The sequence below is a fragment of the Mustela putorius genome, unplaced genomic scaffold, assembly GCF_011764305.1.
Source record: "Mustela putorius furo isolate JIRA1106 unplaced genomic scaffold, ASM1176430v1.1 tig00003983_pilon_pilon_pilon, whole genome shotgun sequence".
NCBI classification, from domain to species: Eukaryota; Metazoa; Chordata; class Mammalia; order Carnivora; family Mustelidae; genus Mustela; species Mustela putorius.
Window position 1 is genome coordinate 16948432 of NW_025422123.1, and position 13832 is coordinate 16962263.

Here is a 13832-nt window from a genome sequence, read left to right on the forward strand (position 1 = left end):
AATACTGGGGGCGGGGAGGAGGACAGAGCGCAGCCCTTTGTGAACTCACGCAGTTCTTCGCGGAAGGGAGCAAGTTTACCCCGAGAGAGCAAGACCTTAGCTGAAGAGCCAGGAGGCCTCCGGGGCGCCGTGCGCTCCCGGGCTCAAGCGGCTGCCAGGGGTGAGTGCCCTCCAGGACGCCGCCGGGCTGTGGAGACCGGCTCCCCCGGCGCCCGGACCGCGCGGAGAGGGTGCGCGAGCCTGTGCCCGTGCCCTGCCTGGGTCCCACTCGCAGCCGAGGCTGAAGGGCCAGGAGACTGCCCTCTCGCGTGAGGGCCTTGGCTCCAACTTGCACTGTTATCAAAGAGAAGACTTCAGACGCAAGTTCCTCTATTTAATTTTCGACTAATACATTCGCAAGACTTTTTAATTGCTTGCAAATGCATCTTCTCTGTACGATTATGGAATCCGTGTTGCCTGTCGGCTGCAAGGCTGAAGCGGAATACAGATCCGCGTTAGGCTTTTGACAAACAGCGCGGAGGGCGGGGTAGGGTCGTGCGGGAGGAGGTTTAAAAAAAAAAAAAAAAAAAAAAAAAAAAAAAAAAGAAGTAAGAAAAAGGAATTTAGAAAAATCAATGACAACCCTTAAACTGAAATGACTGGAGAGTCTGTCAGAAATGTTAATTTCCCTTAAATACTCCAAAGCTCTTTTTTAAAATGGTCTGCCTTTTCTCGTTTGGAATTAGGTAACATTTTACGCAAAAGGGTCCTTCTGTTGTTGAAAGTGGAGGTGGTGGGGGAGATACCAAGAGAAGGCAGAAGAGTTACCACATCCTGACTGGAAAAAGACATTCAGGGTCAGCATCAGCTTAGGCTAACAGAAGTAGGAAAGGCAAGCAATTCGTTCTTAGCTGGGGTGGGGGGTGGGGTGTTTCACCTGGAGTGCCTACGCATGAATGCCCGTCCTGCGCAAGCCTTTCTTTTCTCTTCAAATATCCTGGCCCTTGTAACTGGGCCAAGTTTTAGCTTCTTGGCTTCTGACCAGAATTTTCCTGGTATTTGGAACACTCTTCTCTCTCCATCTTGCATTCATTACTAATGAGGAAAAAAATGAATGATCCAGGGTTCTGAATACTGTGTCCTGGACCCAACCCCTTTGCTTTTCAAAGACTTGAAGGATTGTCCCCCCCTGCCTACCCGTAATTGGGAGAGATAAGAGGAACCAAACCTGAGGAAGTCCTTGGATAAGACCTTTCCATTGTCATTAAAATCCTGAGAGATTGTGAAACTTGGACTCCCTGCCCCAGAGGGCCCTGAGACCTCCCTGTTTGGCACTAGGAACCCCAGGCTGATCTCAGAAGCTTATCCAGCCTGGATGGAGGCACGGGGGGGGGGGGGGGGGGGACAGGGACTCAAGAACAAGTGGAAGGGTGCCTGAGAGAGAATGGACCCAGACACACTAAGATAGGACAGAGCAGGGGTGCCTGGCTGGCTCAGACCATAGAGCAGGCACCTCTCGGTCCTGAATTCAAGCCTCACATTGGGTTCAGAACTTACTTTAAAAGAAAAAAAGATAGGACACAGCGGTCATTGGCTTTCTTTAGGCTCTCTAAAGGCCCCTCTGCTCTGTATGTGCATCCAAAACAAAAAGTGGAAGGAAAGGATTGGAAGGATTAGGAGAGGTACTGATATTCAGATCTACACCTCTTGTTTTGCTTGTGGAAAGAAGGTCTGCCTACTATGTTCCATCTTCAGTGCTCTGCTCTTTCCCCCATACTAGTATTCTTCCAAAGCCGGGTTTTGTAAAATTATCTCCTCAACTCATGTCTGGGTTATGGAACTGCATGCCCCACTGGAGCAGAAGACACTAAACTTCATTGTTAGATAATGTACACACATGCCCTGATATGGCATAAGTTTAATGGATTCAGTCTCATTTCTACCTTTCTCTAAAGAGGGAGGGAGGGAGGAAGGGTAAGGAAGAAAGGAGGGAAGGAAGAAAGAAGGAAGGAAGAAGAGAGAAAGAAGATACTCTGGTTGATTCAGATGAATGAATATATCGAAGGAAATAATTTGGGTTAAAAGTGTCCAAATAATTGCATCAATTACAATCTCTACTCCATTTCATTTAGCATTATACAGGCAATTTTGTGAGGAAAATCTATTTAGACAACGGGAAAACACACAAAATCTGTTTGGAGGAGCAAGGAAAATCCCAAGTAGGAAAAAGAAAGAAGAGGAGGGTGGGGGAGAAGGGGGTGGGAGAGGAGGAGGAAAAGGAGAAATGCGTTTAGTAAAGTTAGGGTAGACACTTGTTTGCTGGTGATTGTTCACCAACTTCAAAAACGCGATGGGTGGAGGACTCTTTCAGTAGAGATGTTTGGGATTGGATGATGACTGAGGCGAGTTGTATGATACCAGCATCTGAACTGTAAGAAACAGTTCAAAACCTCCCTTTTCTACCTCTGGACCCTCACTAAGACAGTAATGATAGATTTAATATATATAAAATATAATAATAGATAATAATAATAGATATAATATAGATATATTGAAGATTCCTAAAGCGACTGCAGTAGAACAATCCCTCCTGGGGTGTGGAACATGGAATCAGAAGGCAGAACAGAAGCTCTGGGTGCTAGGGGAGACCCTTCTTCAGCTTCTAGGGCCTGAGGCTGGCGGGGGGGGGGGGGGGGGGGGGGGGGGGGGGAGGGGGGAGGTGTTCTCTTGTGCTTTTATGAGCTCTCTCGAGTGGGCGGGAGCTGGCCGGGCCTTAGGCTTAGGCTAGGATGCTCACTACCGGTTTCTCCAGGGAGGGAGCCCCAGGCGATTGTCACCAAGTCTCCAACGCGCCATGGCCAGTTAATTCAATTAAGCGCCCGCTGGAGAATGTGTAGCCAATCGCTCTCCCGCAAAAGGGCAAAGCAGAGAAAGAGGAATTAGCTTTGCTGAAAAGCCCAGTCTTTGGGTCAAGCAGGATGGCACTTATTAATTGCTCAAGACTATTAATTGGATGGGAAGGGGAGATGGTGGGGGGCGGGGAGAATGACAGAAACAAATCTCGTGCGCGCGCGTGCGCGCGCAACACACACACACACACACACACACACACACACAACAAGCGAAGCCATACACCTGCCTCGATGAGTTTCTTTAGAAAAGGGGCGCGCCGAGCAACCCCATAGCAGATGGAAGGGAGCGCTGACCAGTATGTGCATATGGCGCGGATGATTTCCCCAACTTTTCTTTCAGGGACAGACAGCTTTTTTTTTTTTTTTTTTTTCTTTTTCTTTTTGTTGGGATGAGGTGAGAGGGAGCAGTTGGCCAAATGGAGTTTCCCTACCGTTCAGATGCTGGTGTGGGAAGCTGGGACACTGGAGTGGGGGGACAGCTTTTCAAGGCAGATGTGGACCCTGGCAAAGTAGACCCTTAAGCTAAGAAACGCACGTTACCCTCCCAGTTTCGTTTCCTTTAAATACAAATACAAGTTTGTTTTTTTCTCATTCTGCCAGATCTTTAGTTTCTTCTAACTCCACAAAGGTTCGAGAAAGAGTAAATGAACCCTGGACACCTTTTGTCTTGGTATCTAGAAGTCACTCGGGAAAACGAAATGGGGATAAGGAGTGGAATGGAGAGGAGTTCAGATTGCCTGTTCCTCCGCGATGTCCAGAAGGACTTAGAGGGACGAGACAGCTAGAGGTCATTCTGTGGATGTACCCAGCTCCAGGCCAGAGCTCATTACCAAGAGTGTCAGCAGTGCGGGGGCTGCGTGTGGATCTTCTCCCGGACGGGGACAAACACATGGGCCAAACGCGCTGGCACACCAGGCAGAGCAGGCGGCCACCGCGTCCTGAGCCTCCTGGTCATTCCCAGGGGAGAGGGTTTTGCGCCTGCTGCCTGGACCTAAGCCGGGGAAAGAAGGTCCCTTCGCCTTCAATGAAGACGTATCTGACAGTAGAGCAGTTGGGGGAGGGGTTTACAGCTTGTCTGAGAAGGGGCCATCCTTTTCCATTTGAGCTCAGACCAACATCATCTACTTAGAAAAGCGCGTCTGGCGATTCCCAAGATAACCTGCGGGTTCTACCCCCTCCCAGGATGGGGGCTGGTGGTGGTGAGAGAGGTTACACCTTCGCAGAGGCGGGGTATCCTGGGGTAAGGTCGAGGGGGCCGGTCGAGCTCCCACAGACGGTTATTTATTTCCTCTGTGGGTGGAATATAGAGGCCTCACTCAGTCCTGACAAACAAAAGATTCCGCTGCAAGCATTTTGGGATTCAGCCCCTCGGTGCCAAGGGCACTCATCTTACCCCCTCCTGCTTAAAGATTAAGTTGGGCATTCTTTCTTTTCATCTTCACTGGGCTTTCATTCTCCTGACTTCATTAGACCAAAATATAGAATTTCAAGGCGGGGTGGGGTGAGGGCGGGGGCGCTTGCGCACCTTGAAAAAGGGTGCAAGTGTTGGGGGCTGACCCTTGTGCAGGACTGAAGTATCACGGATCTCCATTTCAGACAGTGCATTTCAATTCTTGTCGTGTGCCTTTGTCCATTTATATAAAGCAAAGAGCGCTGAGTGACAGCCCCAGTTAGCCTGCATGAGCAGATCCTAATAAACCCTCCCAAACCCCGACCTAAAAAAAAAAAAAAAGCCACATGCCTGTTTGCCTGCGGCTTATTATTAAGACACCTTCCCAGCTTAAACACTTAAAAGCTAACCAAATGAAATGGCAATTAAGACTAAATTACTCCTTCTATCTCTGAGATGAGTCTGTGGGGCCAGCCAGTTCTGACGGGATAGGGTTGGAGAGCGGACCTTGCAAAGCCTCAGTATTCCCGGCATGTAGCCACCGCTACCCCCACCAGGTGCTGGAACACTTGGTGCAGGAAGCTGAATTTTGAACGAAGTAAAGCTCAAATACTGTTTGAAAGTCAAGAAATCCATCAAAGAGGCAGAGATAGGTGTACACTGCCTCCTTTCTGCCCTCTCTTTGTAAAATATAACTTTCAAACATTAAAGGTTATTTTGGGGTAGTAGTGTTCAAATACCTGGTGTCACTGCTAAATGGTCTTCACCCTCCTCCCCAATCCAGCTCTGTTTCAGAAAGGGATAAAGGAAAACACAAAAGAGGGGGAAAATGGGCTGGGTTGGGGAGTGGAAGACAACGTTTTACCTAAATGTAGAATCTTGCCACACGTCTTTATTCTCTTGTATTTTTCTTAAATATATTGCTAGTTACACCATTTCTTTATGATGAAAAGTTGGGGCTGTCCACCGTGGCTATTTATTTTAAAAGCTGCTGAAAGTGTAAGCTACCACGGGGTGTTGCCTTTCAAAAAAGGGAAAAGAACCCAAATTCGATGTAAATATGGAAAGAGCATTATTGTTTCCACTTGGGTAAAGGCAGACACCCCAATCTGGGTGAAATTGATTTGGGTGCTTGTTGGAAAAAGCAGTCTTCAGCATCTAGGGAGTGGAACCAATAGGAATGAACACTTACTCATGTAAAAGGAAGCTTTAATTACTATATATTTCTATCTCTAATATACACATATCGGGGCTGGATCTTTATCTTCACAATAAAATGTGTGCAAATGCTCTCTTTAGAGATGAGTCCCCACCTCAGTCGGTATAGAAAAGCATGATAAAGGTTGGAAAAAATGGATAAAAATGTTGAAAGAACCTCCAGTTCCTTATTAGGCGAAGATACAATATTTATTCCTTGTCTCCTGGGATAAATCTCTTCTGCCTATTGTCCTCCCAGTTCTCAGTGCTGATGCTTAATTTTCAAAACTTCTATATTACCAAGGGACCTACGACATCAGCCAAAGAAATACTCAGCAAGTACAAAATCTGTTCCAGGGAGCTGCTTTTGTGCAGAGGGAAAATTTTGTTCCTACAGGTTTTTAAGTGGGTACGAGGCAAGGAGCTATCTGATCCGGGCAAAGCCATTACAATTTAGATCTCTATCTATAGAACATTTTTTTTTCCTTAAAAAAAAATTGGAAAATACAAGAAGTTTGGATTTTTTTCCCGATTCTTTTTTTGGAGAGGGAAATTGCATCGTAAGCTTTCGGAGAAACCCAACATGTCAACTACCTTTCCGGGACTAGTCCACGATGCCGAGGTATTATTACTTTTTTTTTTTTTTTTTTTTTTTTTGAGCGCGCGTGTGTGTGGCGGCGGCGGCGGCGGTGGCTGCGGTGGTGGCAGCTTTCCCTGTCTCTAATCTATATTGGACCGTTACGTTTAATTATAATCTGGCTTTCGGGAGAAGTTAAGGAAGGAAAGGGGAGAAAGTTCGTTATGACATCTGTCGCCAGGAAGGGCAACTCTCTGCCATGTTAAGAAACATTTGCCATAATGAGGGGGAAAACATAATCCTAATAATAAAGAAAGGAAGGAGGGGGTGAGGAGAAAGAGATAAAGATGGAAAAAAAGATACTCAGAAAGGCAAAGTAAAGAGATTGATGGGGGGCGGTAGGTGGACAAGGGGGTGGGGAACAACGCACCCCTTTGGAATGGGCTTATTCTAGGAAAGTGAAGCAGAAAGAGGGGAGTAGGATTCCTTGCCCCAAATGGTTAAGGAAATGAACAAGTTGAACGATTTGCACAGACTGGATTTTGTAAATATATGGATAATGATTTTGAGCAGCTCTGGCGGAACAACTCAGCAAGGACAGCCGCGGAATCCCGGTGTTGGGATCTGGTTGCAGCGGCGAGGTGCCCGCCTGCGTTCTGTGCGTGTGGACTCGGGTTCTGCTCCCCGCCGCCCCGGAGTCAGGCGTAAACCTGGCTCCCAGCGCCCAGCTCCCTGTGCAAGTTAGGCTGTGTGGTGTGTGTGTGTGTGTGTGTGTGTGTGCGCGCGCGTGTGTGTGTATGTGTGTGTGGTGTGTCACCCGCACCTATATAGGGTGGGGGATTTTTTTCCGCCCTCTCGACTGTGAGGACGAGGCCGCCCACCCCCAGTTCGCCTGCTCGCAAAGGCTCTCTGGCAAAGGCGCTGAGCCGGGGCTGTGGCTCGGCCCCAGCCCTGCGTGCTCGCTCCCCTTGGAGAGCCAGAGAAAGCTTCTGGCTCCGGGAGAGCGGCGTCTCGGTTGCAAAATGACAAACCTCAAGTTTTTCTGCTCTCCCTTTTCCCCCTCTTCCTTCCAGATACGTCACGACGGATCAAACAGCTACCGTTTGATGCAGCTTGGCTGTCTGGAGTCCGTAGCCAATTCCACTGTCGCCTATTCCTCCTCCTCTCCTTTAACTTACTCCACCACCGGCACCGAGTTCGCGTCCCCCTACTTCTCCACTAACCACCAGTACACCCCGCTCCACCACCAGTCCTTCCATTACGAGTTTCAGCACAGCCACCCGGCCGTCACCCCCGACGCCTACTCTCTGAACTCGCTCCACCACTCGCAACAGTACTACCAGCAGATCCACCACGGGGAGCCCACCGACTTTATTAACCTGCACAATGCGCGGGCGCTCAAGTCGTCCTGCCTGGACGAGCAGAGGCGGGAGCTGGGCTGCCTCGATGCCTACCGCCGGCACGACCTGTCCCTCATGAGCCATGGCTCTCAGTATGGAATGCACCCAGATCAAAGACTCCTGCCAGGGCCCAGCCTGGGGCTGGCCGCCGCGGGAGCGGACGACTTGCAGGTAAATAAGCATGCAGCGAATTTGTCTGCGCCCTCCCCTCTTTGCCCTCCCCCTCCCGAACCGTTAAAGCTCTAACTGTAAGCCGCCTCTCCTCTCTCCTCTCCTCTCCTCTACCCTCCTCTCCTCTCTCTGTCTCTGTCTCTGTCTCTCTCTCTCTCTCTCTCTCTCTCACACACACACACACACACACACACCATTTATTATGGAAAGTTATCAAAACAATTAGAGGAGGCGTGCGCCATTCTGTCACTCTCATTGGATCAAGGCATTTCACCTGGACGCCCGGGAGTCTGGCTAGCTGCGGGCCCCCACTTTCAGTTGGTCTGCACAGAAATCGGTTGTGAATCCTCATTTCTGTCCCTGAGGGGATGGGGCGGAGGAGATCGGGGAGGCTGGGTTGAGCCGACTGGACTCCGAGTAAGACTCGATAAGATGATGACCAATCGCACCTTCAGTCTCTGCGTTTTGCTGGGTCTACCCGCCGGCGTCTTAGGTGTCTGTCCCAGGCGGAGCTTGTGGAAACTTACTATGACCTGGGCGGGGAGGGGGGGCTGGTTTGTACTGCGACTTTGTTGGGCTCTAGCAAAAGTTTCCCCGAATATACTAGATTGCTGTGGATAGTAAAGAATTGCAAATGAAAGTCTCAAAATTCACACCAATCAAAGAATCTGCACAATGCAGTTCACCAGGCTGTGGAGTTGAACCCAAGTCTGTCTAAGGAGACCCAATCCCACCACTCAGTTGGGTAATTCACAACTTTATTTTTCTCACCGGGTTATTAACTTTTACACAAGATGCAACTTCTTAAAAAGAAGGAAATTAGGAAATAAATGAAGGGAGAGGGGAAAGAAATAAGGAAGGAAGAAGTGAGAAAAAGAAAGGAGGGATGAGAGAGAGAGCAAAAGAGAGGAAGGAAGGAAGGGGGGAGGGGGGAGGGATCTAGTACTGTGGAAGCCATCAATCAGATGATCTCTCTCTTACATTTTTCTTAATGTATTTTTGCACATTTTTTGCCAACAATAGAATTTATAATTTTTCAGACATACTGCCACAACCACATTGCAAACAAATAAACCCACAAATATCCCAAAAAAGAACTGAAAAGACATGAATTTGTAGCTTCTTCTAGCTGAAAGGACAGCTGTAGCTGAGTGTCTACTTTTTCAGTCCGCACAAAGCTGGCCACCCTCTCCACAGCCTCCATAACGAAAGGAGAGATACTCCAAGAGCACAAGTTGGAGACGTAAGAGATCCCTTTTTGCGCACGGAAAATCTTTGTCTCTCATTTACCTCCAAGCAAGGGATCATTTTAAAATTAAAGTGAAAGCCCTTACAGTCCCAACAGAGAGCCGTGGGCACAAGATCGGCACACAAGAAAAAAGATTTGGCTCCATAAACCTTGACTTTCTACATTTATATTCACAAAATAATTTTATACGCTCAGAACATTTTTACATTTTTCACAAGGATCCCCTTATGTCTCAAGGGGGGAAAAATCTGCCATTCAATGCTTAGCTCAACTAAAACCTATTTACTCCTTTTAATAGCCGCGTCTGCTGCTGATTTTTTTGTATCTGTACAAATTTTTTTTCTGTGCTAGGCACAAAGCCGGGCATTTTTCAAAAGAGGGGATTAGAACATTTGCAAGCACCAAACAAAGGGCGAATCCCGTGCAAAAGAACACCGTAGTTTATCCAATTTTCGACTTAGTGCCATTCAACTGGTCATTTATGCAATGTCATCCGACCAAACAACATGTTTTACTTATGAGGGGGAAAAGTTTGTTAAGTGTAGAGACCAAGATTCGTTTCTTCTGAGAAAATAAACATCTTAACAGTGCGCCAGAGAACGGGAGGGAGAGTGGTTCGCTCCCTTGGAGAGCTTCGAGGCTCTTTACCTTCTACATTTCAGATATTTTAAGACCTTTTCTTCAGTTTATGTCTTTTTTATATTTATAGTCTTTTTTTAGTTTTTTAGTTTATTGCTCATACTGAGGGAATATTCATACTGAGAAACACTCCAACATTTTAGAAGAAGTTGAAGAGTTTGATATGTGATGTATTTATGTATCTATGTCTATAGACATATCTATATATGTACATATCATTGTGTATGTGTGTATATATATGCTATATATGTGTGTGTGTGTATATATATATATTATATATATATGAAACAAGTTGTAAATCTAGTAAGTTATTTTCTTGCACTCCTCTTGGACTTAGTTGGCAGAATGAAAAGGAAAGAGAAAAAAAGTAATAGCTACTTTTAAAAAGAGAAATAGGGAGGGGATGTGTGGGAGAAACCCGTCTCTCTCCTTTTATTTCTTCCTTTTTAAAACATTCATCAGCATATGCCTCATTTCAAATGCAACAAATGTAAATATACTTTTCCCTGCACAGAATTTTAAGTGAAAGTCCAATGGTTTGCAGGGCGGTCTAAGTCTGCCTAACAGATGCAAACAGTCTTGTGGCTTCAGTTCCATCTTTGAGTCCCCTAAAAAGATTTGCTATGGCCAACAAAGGAAACTGTCACACCTTTTCCCATCACCGCTTTAATTTATGCTCAGTCTCCAAGTTTTTTTTTTTTCATATTGATTTGATAATCACTTTAAGGCAGAACATTTAAAATAAGAAAGAGCTCGTGAGTAGGTTGAAAAGGGGGGTCTTACAGGCCTGCCTCAATATGGTGAAAATGGGGAAGCAAAAGGGAGCCAGGGCTGTAAAGGTTGTTTTGTAAAGTGGGTTTTTATTATGCACCGACTCTCTCCGCATTTACTTAACTCTTCACGGGCTGTTGGGTAGGTTAACACCCTTCAAGGCCTCTTTCATGTCCAATACCTCGTTTGTTTGTAAAGGAAAATGAGCCTTTAACACATTTCAACTCAGGGTAAAAAAGACAGAGAGAAATTTTTATTTTTCTTTATCAAAAATCAGCAAACCCTTTCCTTCTTCCCAGCTCAAATGATCCCTCAATCCATTAGGAGCCTGAAGATCTACAGTGAGTGAACCTGAAGGTGTTTCCTCTCTAAGGCATATTTTGGGTAGGATACTACTACTTCTGTGGTAAAGCAGAACCAACATCAGATATCTTGAAGGCTGCACTTGAAATGGCTCCTCTGAGCTCCCCAGAAACCCACAGTGCCAGACTTGACACTTTTAGTATAATTTGCTCCACGCAGAAAGTGCCGTGGAAACTGTCTGTATATATGCTATCTGCCTTGATGGGGACTCAAAGGGCTTCTCATTCCCTTATGCCAAGATGAAAGACTCTCAGGTACTTTGAAGTGTAATAGTGTATGGTGCTGCAAAATGCATACCTTAAGATTTATACAACTTTTAGATTGTGGTTTTTCTGGCACTTTTTTCCCCCTTAAAATCATGTGTGCTGCCAAACTTGTTCCAGCTCAGTGGTTGCTTTTAACTGTCTACTACAGGGATATGGGGTTCAGGAATGGGGCAGATTGAAAGACTTAACTCATGTGGTCATACCTATTAGTACCTATTTGAGTGCTTTTATTTATTTTTCTTTTGTTAAGGGCTCCGTGGAAGCCCAGTGTGGACTTGTTCTCAATGGTCAAGGTGGAGTGATAAGAAGAGGTAAGTGACATGTTAAAATGAAACGTTCTTCTCTCATCTGATACTTTGAAGATCTGGTGGTGTTTTTGAGCATTGGATCCCTTGCCTGATGATTAAGAAAACAATTACTCTTGGTCGATTACTTTGGTCCCACATAGGCATACTCCCCTCCTTCACTGAGGCTTGAACCCAGACCGTGCCCCCAAAGAGCTATGATAGAAGAGATTTGCTATTCTCCATGGAACAGTGACACAATCAAAGTTAGAGGGGGAGAAAAAGAAAAAAAGAAGAAAGCGAGAAAAGAAAGGGGAAAAAATCCTTGTCACACCTCCTTTCCCCATCACCACATCCTCAAGCAGAATTTCTGGTCTCTTTTAGTCCTGAATGTGCCAGCCACAGCCTGGGTGATTGAGGTGATGGTGTTAGCTTGAGGCTTTGAAGGATTCTATGAAAGGCTAGATTCATTGAGGCTTCGGGGAAGGCTAATGAAACACCAATATTGTAGCTGCCCTTATTTTTCTAAGTGTCCAGAACATTTCTTTCTTTAAGGGAGGTGGGAGGAGGAGGTGGTGTTAACTGTACCGGATAAAGCTTTCTTGTTCCCATCTGTTGAGGAAAACATCTGAATCCAGAGTTACCCATGGAATTGGAAGGTGGGGGAAGGCAAGAGTTGAGAGCTGTTGATTTTGGCTCAGACACTGAAGGGGGCTGCATCTCAGATGTTCCATTTTGACAAAAGGTTTTGAACTATGACATTTCAAGGGCCTCAAGGCGGTGCAGATTTTGCTGGCTTCCCCACTTAACTGTACCCAGAGCCTCTGAAGCTTATTTTCCCAGCAAAGCTGAGTAACCCGAGGAGCACACAGGCAAGGGGACCAGCTGTTATCCCAACTTCATACGAATTAATAAGATGTGGCCTATTCACCAGGACTAATTCCAGCTCCAGGGCCGCAGTTGTCTTTAGTAACAGAACTACTAAAGACTGAGTCACTTCTGATGGTACCAAATAAATGTCCTTCAGTCCCTGTCCATCCTCTTCAAAGCTTATTGAAAGAGTCCAGTGCTTTTCCAAAGAAAGCAATGGATTCTTTCATGTTTAAAGTACAGGTTTTACAACCCAGTGTCCAATGTGAAATTCCATTTAAATTTAGGAGGAACAAAAACAAAGACTGCTTTTCTTTTGGAACTTAAAGATTGTCATAGTGGACACTTGGAACTTCCACTAAATGTAAAATAGCTATTAGACTCCGTTGTTTTACTCCAGGGAGATTTGAAACTATTTTTCAAAAAACCACTAGTGTGGTTCAGTAAGGATTTTTTTTTTTTTTTTTAATGAGTAATAGTAAGCTTGTCAGGCTAATATTCAGCCATGTTAAAGTGAGATGAAATAAGCCCAAGACTAGTAAAAATGAAATAAAATTCACATGCTATTGGAGGGAGGGATTAATATGCCTGGTGAAAGAAGGGTCAGGTGAGGTGTGCAGACCTGGGTCTGTAGCGGCGGTCACGCTGAAGGTGAGGCTGAGCAGTCAGGGCGCACGGAGATGTCGGTGGTGCTGAAGGACAGCGCCACTAATTAGCGCCCGAAGCCGGCTCCTCCCAGAGCCCGGCTGGCGCGACTGCGGTAGACGCATTCAGTTGCGCATTTAGTCCAAGATCACCTTCTCAAACCCTTGGAAATCGCATCAGACCTTACAATAGCTGGCAGAGGGTGGGAATTATTTGAGACCGAGGGCGAGAGCTGGCAGGGAAGTGGCTGTGTAATCAGTTGAAGTTTTTGGAGAGAGATTTAGGGGACACATGCTCAGCATTCCCCCAAGAAAGGCCTACGATCCTGGATAGCTACAAAATGGGAACTGTGGTCCTGTCCTATTAAAGCCACAGAAATGGTCTTCCTTGGGTAATGTTTTATTTACAGAATTCCGTGTCACCTCGTTTCACCTGAAAATCAGCATGGAGCCTGTGATTTTAAACCAAACATTGATCTTTTAGGAGAACAGCATAGCTCCAAAGAGAAAGGGGTGGTAACTTGGGGCGTCTATCTGTATTGTTTGACTAAATCCCAGGCCTCACCCCCCCCCCCAGCCCCGCTTCCTGCAAAGGAATTCAGAATTTAGCTGCTGAATTTATTGCATTTCCACATGTCTTAGAGAAAGGCCAATTAACTTGGTTGAGCTCTGGAGACCAAGTGTGTGTCTGTTACTCTGAAACAATCAATGTTCATGACAGTTTACAAATGGAGAGCAAGGAATTCTTGCTTAAAAGGTTTTGTACATCCTACTGGAACCTGCCCAGCCCCTCATCTCAGGACTCCTCGTTTTTGAAGAAAAGCTGAGGAAGGCCCTTCTCTGTCTTGTCATGGTAGTGCACCAGAATCTTAAACTAAATAGCTCGAGTCACCTTCGTTCATCAAAAACCAGGAGGGTATTACGTTAAGCACTCTGCCGTATTGCCATATTGTGTAATGGTTTTGTTTAGGTAGGAATGTCTGTTTCTCTTCTAATCCATGTTTACAGGTAACTCTCCACAGGAAACATGATTTCTTGAAAACCACAACTTTTTGCCAATTTTCCCTCCCTTGCTATGTTCTCTGATAAACTTACATTTCTAATGATTTCTAGGATTTAT

General features: G+C 45.9%; 1 protein-coding gene across 1 annotated transcript in view; it reads left to right on the forward strand.

Moving 5' to 3' along the window:
- Positions 1-5778: 5778 nt before the first annotated feature.
- Positions 5779-13832, forward strand: part of TFAP2D (transcription factor AP-2 delta) — a 57066-nt gene continuing 49012 nt past the window's right edge. The window contains exons 1-3 of the mRNA XM_004771890.2: positions 5779-6100; positions 7129-7626; positions 11165-11225. Of these exons, the coding sequence (XP_004771947.1) occupies positions 6062-6100; positions 7129-7626; positions 11165-11225 (598 nt within the window). The 5' untranslated portion in view covers positions 5779-6061. The remainder of the gene's footprint in view (positions 6101-7128; positions 7627-11164; positions 11226-13832) is intronic.